Source organism: Strigops habroptila, chromosome 8, assembly GCF_004027225.2.
Source record: "Strigops habroptila isolate Jane chromosome 8, bStrHab1.2.pri, whole genome shotgun sequence".
Lineage (NCBI taxonomy): Eukaryota > Metazoa > Chordata > Aves > Psittaciformes > Psittacidae > Strigops > Strigops habroptila.
In genome coordinates this window covers 43,154,509-43,172,697 of record NC_044284.2, presented here as the reverse complement: position 1 = coordinate 43,172,697, position 18,189 = coordinate 43,154,509, and the positions used below count along the sequence as shown (strand labels likewise).

Genomic DNA, 18,189 nt, shown 5'->3' with positions numbered 1-18,189 from the left:
TGGGCAGCGCCGGGGGCGGAGCTTCGCCGGGGGCGTGGCCTGGAGGCGGCGGGAGCGGCCGCGGCGCGGGGCGGCCCCAGCCCGGTACCACGGGAGCTGCTCCGGGACCCCGCGGCTGGCCCGGCCACACCTCCCTGCCAGCAGCGGGGGGGTCCGGCCGCCCCGGACCCCGGCATCGCCCCTGGCACACGGCCCCGGCAGCGAAGATGTTGGCGGCGGCCGCAGGCTGCCGGAGGCCGGCCAGCGGCCTCGGGGAGCCCGGGCGGGGGGGTGCCGGCTGCCGCTGGGCGAAAGCCGCCGCCGCCGCCACAGGCATCTGGAAGGTTCCAGCTCGTCCGTCCCCTCTCCGCCCTGACCCTCTCCCCGCCGCCCTCCTGCCCTATAAATGCGGGCGGCAGCACGGAGGCACTGACGGCACTGATAGCACGGGGCCATGCTGGGGGCTTGGCTGGTGGTCTTGGGGGGCCTCGCGCTGGGCTGCCAGGGCGAGACAGCCTTTCTAACGCGTGCGGATGACAGCACCGGGCGTTGCACCTACTCCTTCACGGTGGCCAGCCCCGTCGAGGCCGCCTGCCCCAATGTCGGCGGCGGGCCGGAGCTGCGGGCAGAGCTGGCCTCCCTCGCCGCCCGCCTGAGCCGGCTGGAGAGCCGCGAGCGGGGCGCGGGGGGCTCCGGGCCACGGGGGGTTGAGGGGGGAGGGGCACGGGACCCCCAGCAAGCGGCCCCGGCCGCTGGCCTGGAGGACGCCTATGGCGAACTGCTGCGGGCCAAGTCCCGGCTGGAGGAGGAGAAGAGGCGGCTGGAGCGGGAGAACGCAGAGCTGGGGAGGCGGCTGGAGAGCAGCACCCAGGAGATCGCCCGGCTGCGGGCCACCCGCTGCCCCCCCGGCGGAGAGGGGCCCGGCCGCGACGCCCCGCGTGCCCCCGGCAAAGGTAAGGGTCAGGGCCGGGAGCCTGTGAGCAGCCCTGGCACCGAGTCCCCGCAGAGCCTCTTCACTGCCGCCCATACAGTACACCCACTGCTGCCCCTTCTCGGGGCAGGGTGCTCACCTGCTGCAGGACTCAGCCCGACCGGGGGGTCGCAGCCCATTGCACCAAACCCCCTCCCCATCCTTAAATCAGAGCTGGCAGCCCGAGCCCCCCTTATCCCACTATCCACCTTGCAACAGAAGGGGGAATACAGGGGACTGTGCTCATCTGGGGGGATTAGGAGTTTCCCTGAAGGAACATTAAACCGCAGACCTGGGGGGCAACAGCACCAGCGGCTGCAGAGCAGCATCCCCATCAACGAGTCACAGATGTGTCCCACTGCAGCAGGAGCAGGCACAGGGCTCCTGACAGAGGTGTTGGCGTTGTGGGGGGCAACAGTCCATCGTGGAGCCCGCCGAGGGTGAGGAGGGCAGGCGCGGTGGTGAGGGGAGCTGGCTCAGCCCCTGCTCACGCTGCACCTTGCCCCACCACAGCCCCTCGCTGGGAGCCGCAGCCCCTCACCTACCAGGAGCTGCAGTCGGAGAGGACAGAGGTTCCCGCATCCCGGATGCTAGAGGAGACCGCTCTCGGCCGCCCGGGGACGGAGGACTCGGGTACTGCCACCGGCACAGCCGGCCGGCCCCACGGTTCGCTGCTAACAAACACCGCCTGGCCCTCCCGAGGGGCTCGCCAGGCGCAGCCGCTGCCGAGCAATAACCCCTTTCTCTTCACTCCTGTCCCTCAGCAGGCTGCGGCGAGCTGGTGTGGGTTGGGGAGCCCGTCGTCTTCGGCCGGGCAGACTCCATCGCCGGCAAGTACGGCGTTTGGATGAAGGACCCCGAGCCCGTGCCCCCCTTCACGCGGGAGACCACCTGGCGCGTGGACACGGTGGGCACGGAGGTGCGCCAGCTCTTCCAGTACGAGGCGGCCGAGCAGCTGGCCCGGGGCTACCCCGCCAAGGTGCACATCCTGCCGCGGCCCCTGGAGAGCAACGGCGCTGTCATCTACCGCGGCGGGCTCTTCTTCCAGCCCCGCCGCTCCCACGCCGTGGCCCGCTACGACCTGCAGACAGAGGCCATCACGGCCGAGAAGGAGATCCCCGGTGCCGGCTACCACGGGCAGTACCCCTATGCCTGGGGAGGCTACACCGACATCGATCTGGCTGTGGATGAGACGGGGCTCTGGGTGATCTACAGCACCGAGAAGGCCCGGGGAGCCATCATTCTCTCCAAGCTGGACCCCGAGACGCTGGAGATTCGGCAGACCTGGGAGACCAACATCCGGAAGCGGGGGGTGGCCAACTCCTTCATCATCTGTGGCACCCTCTACACCATCAGCAGCTACTCAGCACCCAACGCCACCATCAATTTTGCCTACAACACGACCACCGGCACCAGCCGGGCCCTCAGCATCCCCTTCGAGAACCGCTTCCGGTACCTCAGCATGGTGGACTACAACCCCACCGAGCGGCAGCTCTTTGCCTGGGACAGCTTCAATATGGTCACCTACCCTGTCCGCCTCTCCCAGGTGTGAGCTGGGGCCATGCTGGCTCAGCACCCTGCTTTGCTCCCCAGCTCTCCCTGGCATGGCCAGGAGTGCTGCCTCAACCAGCCCTAGGCAATGGTGGGGGCCACACGCTGCTCAGCCACACCACGATTGGGCCACCAACATCCCTGGTGGCACCTCCGGCAACAGCCCACTGTGCGTGAGTGCAGTAGAGGGAAATTAAGTGCTTCGCCAGAGCCTGGTCAAGCCACTGAAGCACCTGTCTGGGTTTTGAATGAACCACTCCCACATCCTCTGGGAGCAGCCATCCCGGCCCCCCCTGAATCTGAGGCAGGGAGGGCTCAGGGACAGCGAAGGCTGTGCAGGGCAGTGGTGGAGGTGGGGAGAGGCTTTCTGGGAGGATCCCATCTACAAATAAAAGCTTTCCCTGGTTGCAAGCAGTGATCTCCGCTTTGGGGCCGAGGTTTGTGTTTGCAGGCTCTGTCTGAGCACGAGCACCATTGCTGCCCTGCAGGCTCCCCTCAGCAGCAGCCTCCCCAGTTCAGGCCAGCCTTGCAGAGGAGAGCAGTGTTTACCACTGCCACCAGCAGCCCCACAGAACCGAGCTCCTCTGCTGAGAGCCTACAGTCCCTGCTGCATCCCACACTGCAGGTGCCCGGGGCATCCCGGAGCTCAGCCGCCTCCAAAAATCATCTGTCGGGATCAAATGCAGCAGGGAATATGGACCCTTACTGCACAAGTCTTGTTTTATTGGGGGGGGAGGGGGGAAGCCAAGAGAGCGGTGGTGAGGAATGCTGGCAGAGCATCCTGCAGCCGAGCAGCCTCTTGGTGTGTCCAGCCCCTCTCAGCCATATGCTTCAGGTTGACTGGCTGTGCCTGGCCACTGATGCATGCAGCTACTGTGGCCCTGCTCCCCATGCCAGGCCAAACCATGCTCTTCTAACTATTTATTATAGAAAGTTTGTAGGAGGCTTTTTCTCCCCCCGTCCCAGGTGTTCGGGCAGACAGGACAGCAGCGGCCCCGTCCCTGGGGAGTGCACAGGGTACCAGCCCAACAGATGTTGCCCACCACCACTGCTGCCCTGCACCTCATCTTTCTGAGCCTGGGTTTTCCTGGGGGTTTGGTGGGCCAGTGCCCCCCGTGTTGCACCAACAGGCTGAAGGTGGTGGTGGGGAACAGTAAAGCTTTGGCCAGGAAAATGCCACATTTGGGAGGCAGCTACTGCTGTGGCCAGCTCCAGGAGTGCCTTTATTTAGCATGTTGTGACATGACCACAACATTGAATCGGAATAAAAGTTAAAGCTTCAGCACTAACCCCAGAGATTTCCTGCATGGGAAAGATTAGTGAGCTGCAGGTGGCTGGTGCCGGGGGCAGTGTGGGGCGGGAGGGATGGGGACACTGAGGCAGCCCTGGGGGGTTTGGCTGCTCACCAAGGGGATGGGCCCCAGCTCAGAACTGACCCTGTTCTAGAAGGGCAGGAGACAAAGGGGTGCCGGGCAGGGGAAGGCAGCAGGTGCCAGCTGCAGGTACCCACACTCCTCCATTGTGAGGGCTTCCCTGGTGAGTCCAGTGGGGAGAACTGGGGGAGGGCCCTGCCAGACTACTGGGACAGGCTGGGGAGGGTGTGGGATGGGACACATCCCGTGGGGTCTCTGTTGTGTTTCAAACCCAGCTGGCAATTAAGTACTATGTGGAGTATAGCCACCATAGAAGAGAGAATATCCAATATTTTACAGCATCATACAGTTTAATTCAGTGGCTATTCTCACCCAAAATCAAATCTCCTTGATGTACTCACCAAACTTCCCCATCCTCCCACATTACCCACCAAGCGCACCCAGGTCCCTGAGCAAAAGCAATCCCATAAGTGAGTTTGCCTTTACCTGAGGCAGAAATAACCCAGACTGTTTTCCCCAGCAGAGTCTTTATGCGCACTACAGGAACTTTATCCCTCTCTATGGTATGTAAAAGCTGTGATTGTGCTGGGCCATCCCTGTTGGCAGATCCCCTCATGTTGACTAACCAGGTGGCCTTTGCTAAATGTGTATCCCAATGCTTGAAAGTCCCACCACCCATTTGTCTGGGTGGTCCCTTTTAAGTTTGATTTTCCCAGAGGCTGGTGCATGATAGGGGATGTGATACACCCACTCGATGCTGTGCTCTTTGGCCTAAGTGTCTATAAGGTTACTCCAGAAATGAGTCTCATATTGTCTGACTCAGCTTTTCCTGGTGTTTTCATCACCCCACGCGATGATGTCATCAATGTATTGCAGGTATTCTGGAGCCTGCCCCTGTTCCAGTGCAGTCTGGATCAGTCCATGGCAGATGGTAGGGCTGTGTTTCCACCCCTGGGGCAGTCAGTTCCAAGTGTACTGGACACCCCTCCAAGTAAAAGCAAACTGTGGCCTGCATTCTGCTGCCAAAGGGATTGAGAAAAATGCATTGGCAATATCAATTGTGGCATACCACTTGGCTGTCTTTGACTCCCGTTCATACTGAAGTTCTAGCATGTCTGGTACAGCAGCACTCAATGGTGGTGTGACTTCGTTCAGGCCACGATAGTCTACTGATAGTCTTCACTCTCCATTAGACTTTTACACTGGCCATATGGGGCTATTAAAGGGTGAGCCTGCTGATCACTCCTTGGCTCTCCAGTCTATGGATCAGCTTATGGATGGGAATCAGGGAGTCTCGGTGCAATATTGCTGCCGCTGCACTGTTGTGATCACAATCAGCACACACTGTTCTTCGACCTTCAGCAACCCCACAACAGAAGAGTCCTCTTTCACTACACAAGCTGACATTCATGTCCACTTCTTCTGTATAGGAGTGACTGATAGTGGCACTGATTGGTCCTTTCTTTCAGTTGCAGTGCCTGCTACTGGGGTTGGGGTGGCCGCATTGTGTTATTTGGGTTGGAGTAGCTTTGGTGTCTGTGGCTTTGTCATCAGATCCGGAGACCTTCTTTTGCCCTTGAGGGTACTGGATAGTGTTGAGCAGAGCTCTGTAGGCACGGGCCAGGCCCCAGCACGTTGTGGTGATTTGTGTCTCTCTGGTGTTGCCAGGAGACAGCATACTTTTTCCAAATGTTTTACTAGTCTTTCCAGATTCCACACTTGTTCAGGGATGAAGTTCCAAAGCACTGGAGGGGCCTCCTGGCCTGGGTACTTGCCCATATTATCCCACACACCCTGTCACTCATAAGTATCCAGCCTTGGGGAAGATCTCTTGGTATTCTTAGATAGTTGCTTAACCTTAAACAAGGCCTGAACCATACATGGCAACATACTGTTTTTTCTGGCAAAAGGAGCAGGTTGGTTTCAAGGGTACTCAAAGAATATTCAAAATCTTTAAAATTCTCAAATGCTGCTGTAAATAGCCTGGTGGGGGAGGAGAAGGTGTGGGAGAATGTCTCCTCCATAGGTTGGCCCTCCAAGGAGAAAAGGCAAAAGATATAATTATTAATAGTTCCCATTATGTGGCTGCAATGCTGAGGGCAGGTACCAGATCAGTTTCACAATCACCAATTCTATCATCTCAGAAGCCATTATTAAAAAGTACGACAAAGCGAGAGCCTTAGCTCGGGCCACATAGGTGACAAACATCACCGCAGGGAACACATACTGTGTTACACAAGGCAACTCTGAGAGCAAGTGCGACAACTCCAAGAGCAAATAAATCAACGTTGTGATGAGTGACTATTAATCCAAAACAATGAATGCTTATCACAGATTTTTTTGACACACTCTGCTCAGATCTGTCATTATCTCAACCCTTCGAGCCCCAGGTTGGGTGCCAAAATGGACTGTTGTGGTTTAAGCCCAGCCAGTAACTCAGAACCACACAGCTGCTCGCTCACTCCCCCCTTTCCCCGTGTGGGATGAGGAGGAGAATTGAAAGAATGTAAATCCCACAGATTGAGACAAGAACAGTCCAGTAACTAAGGTATAATATAATACTACTCCTAATGATAATAACAATAAGGGAAATAACAAGGAGATATAAAACTAAAAGGAGAAAAAAACCCCAACCCCAAACCAACAAATGCAAGCCATGCACAATACAATTGGTCACCACCCACTGACCAATACCCAGCCCAACCTGAGCAGTGATCAGCCCCTTACAGGTAACTCCCCCCAGTTTATGTACTGGGCATGATGTGCTGTGGTATGGAATACCCCTTTGGCCAGTTTGAGTCAGGTGTCCTGTCTCTGCTCCCTCCTGGCTCTGCGTGCACTACCTCACTGGCAGAGCATGAGAGACTGGAAAGCCCTTGGTCAGGGTAAGTGCTACTGAGCAACAACTAAAACATAATGCTACTGTCATCAGCATTAATATCAGACTAAACCCAAAACACTGCAAAGTACCAGCCATTAGGAAGAAAATTAACTCTATCCCGGCTGAAACCAGGACAGGGACCAACCTGGGGCTGCAGGTGGGATCCCAGCACATGGAGGCAAGATGCTGAAAGACCCTTTCTTGCTCCCTGGCAGGCCTAGTGCGGGGCTAGGACACTCACCACGTGCCAGCACCAGCAAAAGTGTCCCCCGGCCAGCGATGCACCCTCGCAGATGCCATGGGGCAGCCCAGCAGCCCCAGCAAGTCCCCGCTGCCCTGCCAGCTGCCCGCTCCTGCTCTATTTGTGCTGCACTAGCACTTGTGCCATCTCAGCCACAGTGCTTGAGCCATGTGGATCGGCACCACCTCCCGCCACCCGCCATCAGCCACGCCATGTTCTCCAGGGCCAGGGGCCCCGTGCCATGCCAGGAACGGGAGAGTGTCTGGAGCTGCATCACCTACACGCTGCAGCGGGTCGTGCGCTGCACAGTGGACCTCACAGGCTGTGGGATGCCACTCGCCATGCCCCGGCATGACTCTTTCTTCAGCTTCCTGACGGGTGGCAGCAGTGCCTCCACCATTGACCGCAGCCCCACACCCGCCGTCTCAGCCAGCTGGGCAATATACGAAGAGGACCCGGGTCTGCGCTGAGCAGGGTGCCCTGGCACCCCTGCGGGTAGAGGGTACCCGCTGCCACCAACCGCAGCTGCTGCAATAAACTCGTGGTGCATTACAGGCTCTCCTGGCCTCGGAAAACATGAGTGCATAGGCCACTGCAAAAACTCAGTTGGGGACAGGCAGTTACAGAGAAACAAGGCAAACAGCAGGGTAAGATCCAGGGCTGTAAAGCTAGGGGCAAAGGCAGCTATAGGGGTCACCCAGGAGCAGGCAGGGGCTGTTGTGTTCTCGCTATGGCTGAGAAGCACAAGGCATGCAGCAGGCAGCCCCTGCCAGCACAGCGCTGACCCAACCCAGCCAGGGGCAGGCAGTCAAGCTGCCACCCACCCAACACACAGAAACCCTGCTCCTGAGGATGGGAGAATGACATTTCTGTCCCAGAACAGGATGAGAGGTGAGGCTGGAGCCCCACTTTACCCCACAGCTCCCCAGAGGCATGACTCAAGCCCCAGCATGAAAGGGAGGGCTTGTTTCCCCAGGGAACAGCAGCACCAACAGCTTCTCCGCAAGTGGAGACACCACGGGCAGACAGCCCCAGCCCTTCTCCCCGTCCTGCTCTCTGCCAGCACTGGGGTCTTTTCAGGCTGGGAAGTCCATCGCTTAATTGACTAGGAGAAGCCAATGTACACAGGATTTGCAGAGAGCTGGGCTGGAGCTGAACAGTGCTGAATGCCTTGCTTTACTTAACAGGCTTTGCAAAACAAGCCTGGAGAGCCTCTCCCCTCCTGCACCGCAGCAAGAAGCCAGCCTGGGCCCAGGGGGTTGCTGGATTCTGGCCCAAGTCACATTTAACCCACCTCTGCTCTTGCCCTCGGGAAAAGTTACAGTCTTTTTACAAACTGAACATTATTAAGGGGGGAAAAAAGGTGAATTCTCTGAACAAAATAGTTCCCTAACTTATGGGAGGTTCAGCACAATTACTTGTGATGACCAGACCTCTAGGAAAGAGATTACACAGCAAGTCCCACTCAAAAAAAGAAGAACTATTTCAGTTTAAGTGGTCAGGAGCAAGTTATCTAGTTAATGGCATAAAAATATTCAATGAACCATGGTCAGTGACTGAAAGCTCAACCTGGCCTCAAAGGCAACCAGGGTGGTTCGGGGCTGTTTTAGAGGCCTCCATCAAAACCAAGTTATTCAGATGCAGAATATGACCAATCATTTGCTTTTAATGAAGTTTCTGCAAAAATATTATCCTTGTTCTGCTCAGCACAAGAAATAGTCAAAAGCTTGGTATGTTCCCACAGCCGACTGTGGGAAACTCGCCTGACTTTTCTAGTAGCTTTACTGGAGAATTTAAGATTAATCCTTTCAGTGGCATTTCCTTAAATGTAGAATAGTCTGGTGAAGGATTTCCCATTTTTAGGATGTCCTTCCAAGATGAACCAGGCTAAAGATAGCCTCAAACCAGGGAAACATCTAACTCAGTTACTTTTATAGCACATTTGTAGATCAAACCATCATCTACGTTCCCTCAGTTCCCTTCATCCTCCTCTCCCCAAAGCACTTTCTGTAGATGTGCTTATACAGTTCCTGTAAAAACAAAAAAGGTGCTTTACCTGTGTTGTCACCTACTCGGAGGTTACGTCTGCCCATCGCTCCATCTGTGGATTATGGCACCTTTATTTACTCTGTAGTGCTGCAGTTCTACCTGCTGACAGAATGAGCCTTGGCAGGACTCTCGCCCCTCTGGAGCCCCTGAACTCGGGTTCCCACCCAGCCAAGCACAGGCAACTCTGCGGGGCTGGCAGCAACACTCCTGACCAAAGGTGATCTGCATCACAACCAGCAGCCACCCCGGCTGCCTTCTCCTTCCTTTGCACTGGTCTGACATGCAGTGCTAGCTAGTACCTTCTCCCAAGGCAGGAATTACTTCCCAAACAGGAAGTGTTTCTGGTGTTTGGTACCAAGTTCCCTCTGGGGACCAACTGACAGCATTCTGCTGCTCCTAACCCTGCAAACCCAGGACAGGAACCTGGGATGCCCTCCCCCCTGCAACTGAAGGACTGGAGGATGCTCGGCCCTCATTCTGGCCCACTCTTAAGGGCTTTAGTCGGTAACTGTATGATCTGAACATGTAGTAGTGGGTGTGCATTGCTTGCATAGAGCTGAGAAGGCAGCAGTTCAGGAGCAGCACAAGAAGAAAGCCTCCCGCATCCTTGGGAAGCCTGTGATCAAGGCTCCCTCTTGCAGGAAACGTCTTGCCCCTTGCTGTGAGGGTGCAGCTGATGCCTGTTGTCAGCCACCAGCTAAAATGAGTAACCGGCTGTGCTCATCCTGGTCTCCTCTGATGAGTGGCTCTTCTCTAGGAAGCCGGCAGCTCACCAACATGCTGTAGAGGTAACATCTCGCAAACACAAACTGCAGGTCCTGTCCAGAGCTAGATGGAGGCCATGTCCCATGAGACCTTCACTGCAGAATGAGATCAAAAGTGCCAGAGGCAACAAAAATAAGCTGTTTCAAGCTGGTTTTCCTCATAAGTCTGTTCTCCCAAGCTGTGATGCGCACTCTTTGCTCAGCACACGGTGTTCAGGTGCTCTCTGTGCATCCTGCAGCACTGCGCTAATCACGAGATTACCCGGGTGCTTTATTTAGAGAATACTTTATTAGTTTCTGTAATCAAACCCATGTAAATAAGACCGTACATATTTAATACAGTGCGTTACCCCTGTACAAATGGAAAAAAAAATTAAGTTTAACATTTCTAGACCAATATGGCTGTTAATTTCTGTACAATGCCAACTCACACTACAAGTGGGATACTTTTTTCCAAAGTTGACATCACAGCTAAAGTTTCCAAAAATTCAAATTATATATATATTTATATAAAAAGATAACCAATAGCGATTCACTAGGCATCGATAGCAGCAACAGCCTTTCCAGCTTCTGCAGTCATTTGAACAAAATTATACACATTAGACTCTCAACTCTTCCTTCCAAAACATGTAAAAAAAAAACGAAAACAAAAAAAAATCCCAGAAAAAACCAGCAAATTCTGCTACTGATGTGGTACCTGGTGCTTTTTATTAGCTTTTTCAATCATTGTCTGGAAAAAAACCTCTAGAATAACATTATTAAAAACAGCTCCAGTATAGCACAGTCACTACTACATATCATAAGCAGGTACAGGGTATCTTACATTCACAGAAGTATCATACAGTACTGTCCTACAGCTATAATACTAGAGGATACAATTAAAAAGGCATTTATTTGACTTGATTCTACTTTCCAGCACACTGTGGGCAAGGAGGTGGTGCGACGCAGCTCTGATATAAAGAATGCACCTTGTAGATTCAACTCTCTTTAAGCCGATAAGGTTTCTTTTATTCTCGTGGCACAGTTCTAAGTGCTCTCTGCTGTATACAGACATAAACTGGAAACCGTTTAGAAATCACTCGCATCATATAAAGATAGCTGGACAGAGGTGAACAGAACAAATCTGACTATTGATGCAATGAACCTTTCAATTCCAGAGGTGAACAACTGAGGGGGCAGCGGGTGTAGAGAACACAGGTGGCCAAGTAGCATTTTCATACGGTGATCTAAATGCAATATATTGTCATCCAAGAAGCAGCAGCCAGCAAAGCACTGCCTTCAGAGGGAAACTCAACATCATCAGGATAAGTCTGTGTTACGTTAGGTCACACAGCAAAGGCAATTTTGCCAGCTATATGAATCCCTCTTTATTACAAGATAGAAGCTTCTTAAGTCACTAAAAACTTAACACACAGTACTTGGCCCAGCACCATCTTCAGATCTGCATGTTCTCATACTCATGGGTTTATAAAAAGATAAATAGCAGCTGAAGATCAGAGCCTGAAGAAAATATGAGTGTTCATCTTGTCAGCTAGGAACAAGCCTCCCTGACCACCTCCCCCGCCGTTACTACTGCTCATTTTTTTCGCTTTGGGAAACATACAGGTGTGTAAGCCAGTACATGCGCACACGTGTAGAACGTGCACACACCAAAAGCAGCCTCCATGCTGTTAGAGCAGACACAAGCCCAAAGGAGCCTTAGAAGCTCAGCTGGATACACAGGAGTTTGCATCCGTAACTGCTGAATGCTTCTATGTCACTTTACACTGTTCAGAGCCCTGCAGGGAGAGAAGACTGTCTCATCCTTTGGGCTAGAAATCCATGCTGCTGTCATCTCACCCACCCTCCCCTCTCCCCGCACCTGCATGGAAACACAGCCTCTAAGATTTTGTTTCTTCGGTTTTGATTGCCTGAGGTTTGATTGGTCCAGTTCTAACAGGTTTTGTTGCTGTAGCAGGCGCAGGGGTGGGCTTTTCCTCGTTTTTGTCCTGGCAGACTCCTGAAGAGTCAGCAATTGCCTCGGTGGGTTTGCTCCCGTTCTCGTCCACTTTCTGCGCTTTGCCTCCTATGGGTTTGCTCTGTTGCTGCTGCTGCTGCTCAGAAAAGAATCTCTGGGTAGATTGAAGTACCTCTGCTCTCTGCTTTGCCTTAAGAAAGGGAGAAAATATATTTACTGAAGAGAGGGCATTGGAATAAGAGTGACTTCATAAAAGTATCTCCTTAATGAAAGAGGAAGGACTGACTGCAGTGGCAAGACTTTTCTAGAAAGGCAATGCTCATCCAGTTGCTTCCTAGATGTCACCACATCTAGGAACTCTTGGCTCCTCAGTAGTAGCTTAACGTCATGCCTAGGCTTCCCTTGCTCTTCCTAATCCTCAACCCAGAAAAGAGGATCAATGACAACAGTTTGAAGCATTAGCTAACATCTTTTTATGACGCTATTATTGCAGTTTAAGAAGTGTAAGCACTACCTACAGTAGGCTCAAAACAAAGCTTCACTCCTCAGTGGAAGTCCGACATGACCAGAAGGCATGTGTGCATGCACGCTGCCCATGCCCCAACACTACTGTCAGCACTGAGGGCCATGCCAGCTGTCATTTCTCCTGCCGTGTGGTCTGGACTTCTTGAGTGCAGGAGCTGTATATCATAGCAGCATCTGCTCTCAGCACCCAAATTCCCTCCCCAACACATGTCTCTGGACACAAGACTTCAGAGTCTACAACAGGGATGCAAGTGAATCAGGTTCAAGGTTGTGTTCTAGGTAAGCTGGGGCCTTATCTGCTTCCCACTCAAAGTGGGCACTCATCCCAGGCAGCACAAACTACTGCCTGGCTTCTTTCAAATCCCTCCTCTGAATCCTGCCACTAACCTTGACTTACACCTGTGAAATTCAGCCTTTGTGACTATGTGTTTTAGTTGTAGGTTTTACACTGTGCAGACCAGAGGCTTCAGACCAAGCACTTGGCTTTCCTGTCCAGGCTTAAGCAAAGCAGGAGTTGCAGTAAGAGCTCAATCTTTTGGAAGCTGCACAATTAAGCCCAATGCAGTCAAATGCCTTTTTAAAATTAAAAAGGTGTATTTTAATACAAGGATCCTCCACTACAATACAGTCCCTAAGCTTCCACATACCTCTCTAAGTATTTTATGCTGTTTTATAGAAAACAGGGCAGAGGGGATGACACGCAATGGGGGGGGAAAAAGAGCAAAAGCCTGGAACAAGAAGTCTTGGCTTTCATACTGTGTAGTTGCTCCAAGTAACTCAACCAGCAACAGAACAGAAAACAAACTGTGAACTCTGGTGTGCAGGACTGCAGCAACAGTCTGCTTTTACTGGAGCCAGATGGACACCTGGAATCTTTTGCACACATTTCAGCCATGCCCTGAAGGCTAGAAGTCTGGAGGAACTGATCACAAGTAACCAAGCGTGACAAAATAACTCAGATTCTTCTGAGCAGTGTTTGCACGGAGATTCGGAAAACCAGGACTGTATAGTAGTGTTTGCTATGACTGTCTAAATTAAATTCGTAATATACTCAAGTCAATATACTAAGCATCACCTGGTAAGTGTACAGCTAACAAACTGGTGGTAGAAAACTAAACGGACTAAGTACCTAGAATTTAAGGAGTAATCAATTATCTGGGCTAATTGATTCTCCTACAAGCAGACATAACCAGGAAAAAAACCACACTCCTTTGCTTTTACACCTGAATGCATGGGTTGTGGCAAATGACAGTAGATGAAGGAGCTCCTTAGCACCATCTGTTTGTACGAGCAACTTATTCTGCAGCAAACATGCGAAGTGTACAGTGGTGTCCCTACACGGACACCCCATACGGCAGTCCTGCCTTGGTAAGAAGAGTCTGCCTCAACCTGAAGGGTCCCAAAGTGCTTTAACAAGTTAGATGACACTCATCACCTGCTAGTGAAATGCAGCCACCTCTTCTGTGGAGCATACCATGTTACTGCATTCTGCCACAGATAATTAATCACAGGCATTTCAAACCACTGGGAATTGAATCTCCAGAATCACCAAGGAATGAGGCTGGCTGGAACAGGCAGGTTCAATACTGGTGTTCAGAGCTGGGGAGGCAGATGTGAAAAGATAGCTAACAGCGAGGTTTGTAGGCTTCATCACTCACTCTGAAAATCCAGGCTCTTGAAATCTAATTGTCAGATTGCCTTTGACAGCAGTGGCAGCTTCACAACTGCTGACCACAAGACCACTGGAGAAAGGAAGCTCCCTACAATATTTTTAGTTTAAAGTTCTTATTAAAAAAAACCCAGGGCTTAGAGAAGGTCTGTGTTCAGTTATTAGAGGCCCAGCTATACCGGCTTTGGGTCCAGAGGCATTTTAATTATGACATGATTTGCAGACACATTCCTGCCCTACAAGCTGTCAAGACTGAACTGGTGTTAACAGCACCGCTGTCCAAATACTAACCTTCATGTCTCGTTCAGCCTTCATCGCAGCCTGGGCCTGATTGCCTCTGGCTCCAGATACTGATCCACAAAGACCTCTGGCCACACGCGGTAAACGAGGGTGGCTCATAAGGCCTGTGGTCATCTGAGACGGCATCTGACTATGCAGTACTACTGGCAGCCTCTGAACAGGCGCTGGGAAGGTGTTAGTATATGGGGCTCTTACCAATGGAGGGAGCAGGTTAGGCTGAGAGAGGATCTAAGTGGGGGAAAAAAAACAACAAAAAGAGACATTTTGCAATTAGAAAACTGCCAACTAGGTTGCACGTTGGCATTATTTTAAATGGGGAAAAAGGTGCTGCTCTGCTGTCACACTCATGTCAAGAAAATAGGCTTTTATGTTAAGAGAGGCCATGCTTGAACTCCAGAAAAAAACAGCCCTGTAGTGCCGCTGTACCTGAAAGTAGGACCAACTTCCACCCAGTGTGTAATAAAGGAGAAGACCCAGGCCAGGCAGTGGAGGACTCGCTAGTGAAAGGCAGCCCTGGAAAGGCGAAGTAGTTTCTGCTAGTGGCAATCCAAAAATCAAATCTCAAGTCCTACAATCAAACACTCCAAATGCTAAAGACAGACAGAAATATCCTACATTTTTACAGAGGCTGGATTTCCCTAGCAGCCTGGCTACAGTCACCTGTAACAGGGATGCACCACCCTTGTAAGCTGTGCTCCCTGGAATGCCAGAAGCAAATTAAACCTTTTGTAATCAGCCCTGCTTTGTTCGGACTCCAGAGATCCTTTCCAACCTGAACTGCTCCACCAATACTTCAGAAATGCATCTCAAACAAACAACTGCAAATCTGCTTTGTCTTTAAGCATTTAAAATATGCACTGGGACCCTTCTGAGACACAAAGCTGCTCCCCTTCCCCAACCAAATGATCTGTTTTTGCAGGATGAGGAGCATTACAGCTGCATGGGGAAGCCAGCGGAACAACAGTCTGTTCTACATGATTCACGAATTGTATTAAATTCCTCAGTGTGCAAGAACTCTCCAAATTAAACACCACAAAACCTGCACTACTAGTTAACAAGATCAGAGAGGGTTGGTCGTTGTTTTTTGTTTTTCCTTTCATCTTGAAATCATGCCATTTCATTTTAAGGATTTCATTTTGTACCTCCCCATGATAAGTCTGAGGGAGCACAGCCAAGTTAGAGTCACCAGGTCATACAGAGAAATGGATTTGTTTGTAAGAAGCCACCAGTCACCTACCTGTGGTGCAAATTGTGCAGGAAATGGCTGTGTCATTCTCACAGCAGCAGCTGCTGACTGGAACTGCTTCTGGTAGACGATGCTGTTCATTTTATTGGACTGATTGTTAGGACTTGTAGAACTGGCCCTAAAGAAAAACACATCAGTTAGAATCACACTGCTCTCATTCAGATGTTTTTGCCTTTAGTTACACCTTAACTAGAAATTCAGCATTGGACACAGAAAAAAAATAGTCTCTTAGAGAAGTTGGTATCAGATATCCTTCTGTATCTACCATTAATTTAAAATGTAAGCAAACTCAGAACTTAAGAATGCAAAGAAAAAACGATCAGACATGTAGGATATGGAAAGATCCTAGGGTATGAAAGAGACCCTTCCCAAAAGCATTCATAACACACACTAATGTTGTAAGTGTTCCCCTTCCCAGCCTTGCTACCTTATGTTCAGTCCTACCCCTCTAACACTGTTTGCTCTATTGTGTCAAGTTCAGAGCTTGTCACAACAGACATTAAGCATGTGCAGCAGAAGCTGCCACGTACAGCTGCTTCCACTCTGACCTGCTGTCTAACATTTCAAAATGCACTTGAAACATTTCAAGAATTCATGGAAAAGAGTCTCCTCCCATTTTATCTGGCTAAGAACATAACCCTCCACTAAAACTTAAGAGATGTTGAATCACCATGAATGATATAAAGCCTGAAAGGTTATCTGAGGAAAGGCACTGAACAGCCCTCAGAAAGAGAAGAGTGAGCAGCCTACTTTAGGAAATGGAGCTTGATTTGCAGAGTATATGGGTGATACTTGTAACGTAAAATGAGCAGCAGGGCTGCAGTGGCAAGGAAGCCAGCCATACTCAGTACACAACGTTTTAGAAGCTTAAAGTCTTTGTTTAGTTTTCACTTTGAGCTCTTGAGATCTACTGTGCTTCTGTCAATCTTCCCAGTACCTCTACACTTAAGCGCAAAAGCTTATGATAAGCCCTGCTTTGATTGCTAGGAGACATCGCATGTAGAATCTCTAAGATATATACTATCAAGACAATTGTCCTAAATGCTAACTTGCAAATTCAAGTGTCTTCTTCCTCATCCCTTCACTTTTTACTTAGGTAAAGTATTGGAAGCATGACTTCAGCACTGAGTTCAAAACCTCATTTCCACCTCACTAGAAAAGCATGAACGCTGTCAGTCTGCTACAGTGAAACCCACCAAGTATCATTACTATGCACAGGAGCACAGCTTTCAAGAACAGAACTATCTTGCAGCAAAGTTCCATTTTCAATTTCTTTCAGCCCATTAATAACTTCATCACAATCAGCCCAATAAGTTTACCATGAAGCGTATCTGTGTATGAGCAAGATTCTGTTAATTCTGTCAATTAACCATGCAAACCTGCAAAACAGCTTACTAGCTGCACTTGCGAGAAGCCTACAGATCTTGCAGTGATTCTTAGCTCTCTAAAAGAAATGTTGCCACAACTGCAGTGTAAGCCTTTAAGTGTTTTTTATCTTGAGCACTGCAATTAAGATAAACTGTCTTAGTTTTATACCAAACTACATCTTCCCTTCCATACCTATACTTTCCTGGTATAATCCCAGGTAATTTTACATGCCTTGTTTAGTGTCACTTACTAAAAAAAAAAAAAAAAAAAAATATTTTAAGTGTTTTATTTCAGAGCTATGTACTTTTGGCCAACTACAGCAGATCTGATGACCTACTGGAATGCTGCTTTTAAGCTAAGATTAAGCACTGCATTTTTGTATTAGTAGCCCCATACCTCATACCTTTCAGAACTGGCTGCTCAAGCATGACTAGGTACGTTTTCTAGCTCTGATTTCAAGGAATTTTGAGCTTAAGAGATTTACCGGAAGGGACTGGAGGTTGGAGTAGTACTTCTACCAGTAACTGGCGGTGTTCCAGGTTTAACATCAATGCCACCTCCAAAGGCCTTCAGGTCCATTTCTGATATCTGAAAAACAAAACAACCAACATGTTAATTCTAATTCAAAGAAATATTATGTTTACTAAGAAACTGTTAGCTTACCTCACATTTTTCTCAGTGAAAATAGGTCATTTAAGTGGAGGCGAAAGCCAGATTGTAAACCAGCTTATTCCTACTAGGACAACTCCAGCACTATGAGCACCTCTGTGTACAATTTTCCTGCACTATTTGGCACTTCCAGCAATGGTACTGGCCTTCTAACTTGATCTTCCTGCATAATGAAAAGGGATTTGTGACTCACTTATCTGGCCCTAAAAAAGTGCTTCAGGGTCAATACTTCCTTCCCCATCTCAGGTACCACATGAAAATTTTTAGATATAATCCTGAAAAATGCTGACATGACGAATGCCATAAAATAATCCAGTTCTATACAGAAATAAAAAGCACAGCAAAAATGGAGCTGTCATTTATGCAACAAAATCTCCAGACTAATTTGAGCAATAAATCTTGCATGTTATTTTTGCAGATACACTCAATAGAATAAGTTAGTCTCTGGAACCTTTCCACACACAGCCATGAACCGTAACAGCAACAATACTCAGATAAATGCAAGTGGCTGTTTTAAGCTGACTTTATTTAGCAGGAACACGATGGAACCCTTAACAGACAGGGAAGTCTCCTAAGGCCACCATCCCACTGCAGTTCTTTCTCACTTCTTGTTGAAATAAGTGTTAGTTTTCCAATGACAAGTAATA

The 18,189-nt window shown here is 50.2% G+C and overlaps 2 protein-coding genes across 28 annotated transcripts in view; one reads left to right on the top strand and one right to left on the bottom strand.

Moving 5' to 3' along the window:
• Positions 1-29: 29 nt before the first annotated feature.
• MYOC (myocilin) lies at positions 30-2,911 on the top strand. The gene is made up of 3 exons (XM_030495883.1): positions 30-932; positions 1,463-1,582; positions 1,717-2,911. The coding sequence occupies exons 1-3, from the start codon at positions 434-436 to the stop codon at positions 2,499-2,501; spliced, it is 1,404 nt and encodes a 467-aa protein (XP_030351743.1). The 5' UTR covers positions 30-433; the 3' UTR covers positions 2,502-2,911.
• Positions 2,912-10,078: 7,167 nt separating this feature from the next.
• The window catches only part of PRRC2C (proline rich coiled-coil 2C), a 75,127-nt gene continuing 67,016 nt past the window's right edge, over positions 10,079-18,189 (bottom strand). For 19 of the 27 annotated variants that reach the window (XM_030496368.1, XM_030496373.1, XM_030496372.1 and 16 more), the window contains 4 exons: positions 17,358-17,461; positions 15,497-15,623; positions 14,251-14,487; positions 10,079-11,955 (listed from right to left, as the gene is read on the bottom strand). In XM_030496368.1, the coding sequence (XP_030352228.1) occupies positions 11,689-11,955; positions 14,251-14,487; positions 15,497-15,623; positions 17,358-17,461 (735 nt within the window). In that variant the 3' untranslated portion in view covers positions 10,079-11,688. Of the gene's footprint in view, positions 11,956-14,250; positions 14,488-15,496; positions 15,624-17,357; positions 17,462-18,189 lie in introns of those variants that run through there. The other 8 variants (XR_003992929.1, XM_030496388.1, XM_030496389.1 and 5 more) reach the window with 2 other exon arrangements.

Bases quoted from the DNA above. Each gene is read 5' to 3' on its own strand.
- MYOC (XM_030495883.1), top strand. From the start codon at position 434: ATGCTGGGGGCTTGGCTGGTGGTCTTGGGGGGCCTCGCGCTGGGCTGC. The intron at 933-1,462 runs GTAAGGGTCAGG...GCCCCACCACAG, and splicing joins CCCGCGTGCCCCCGGCAAAG to CCCCTCGCTGGGAGCCGCAG. The intron at 1,583-1,716 runs GTACTGCCACCG...GTCCCTCAGCAG, and splicing joins CCCGGGGACGGAGGACTCGG to GCTGCGGCGAGCTGGTGTGG.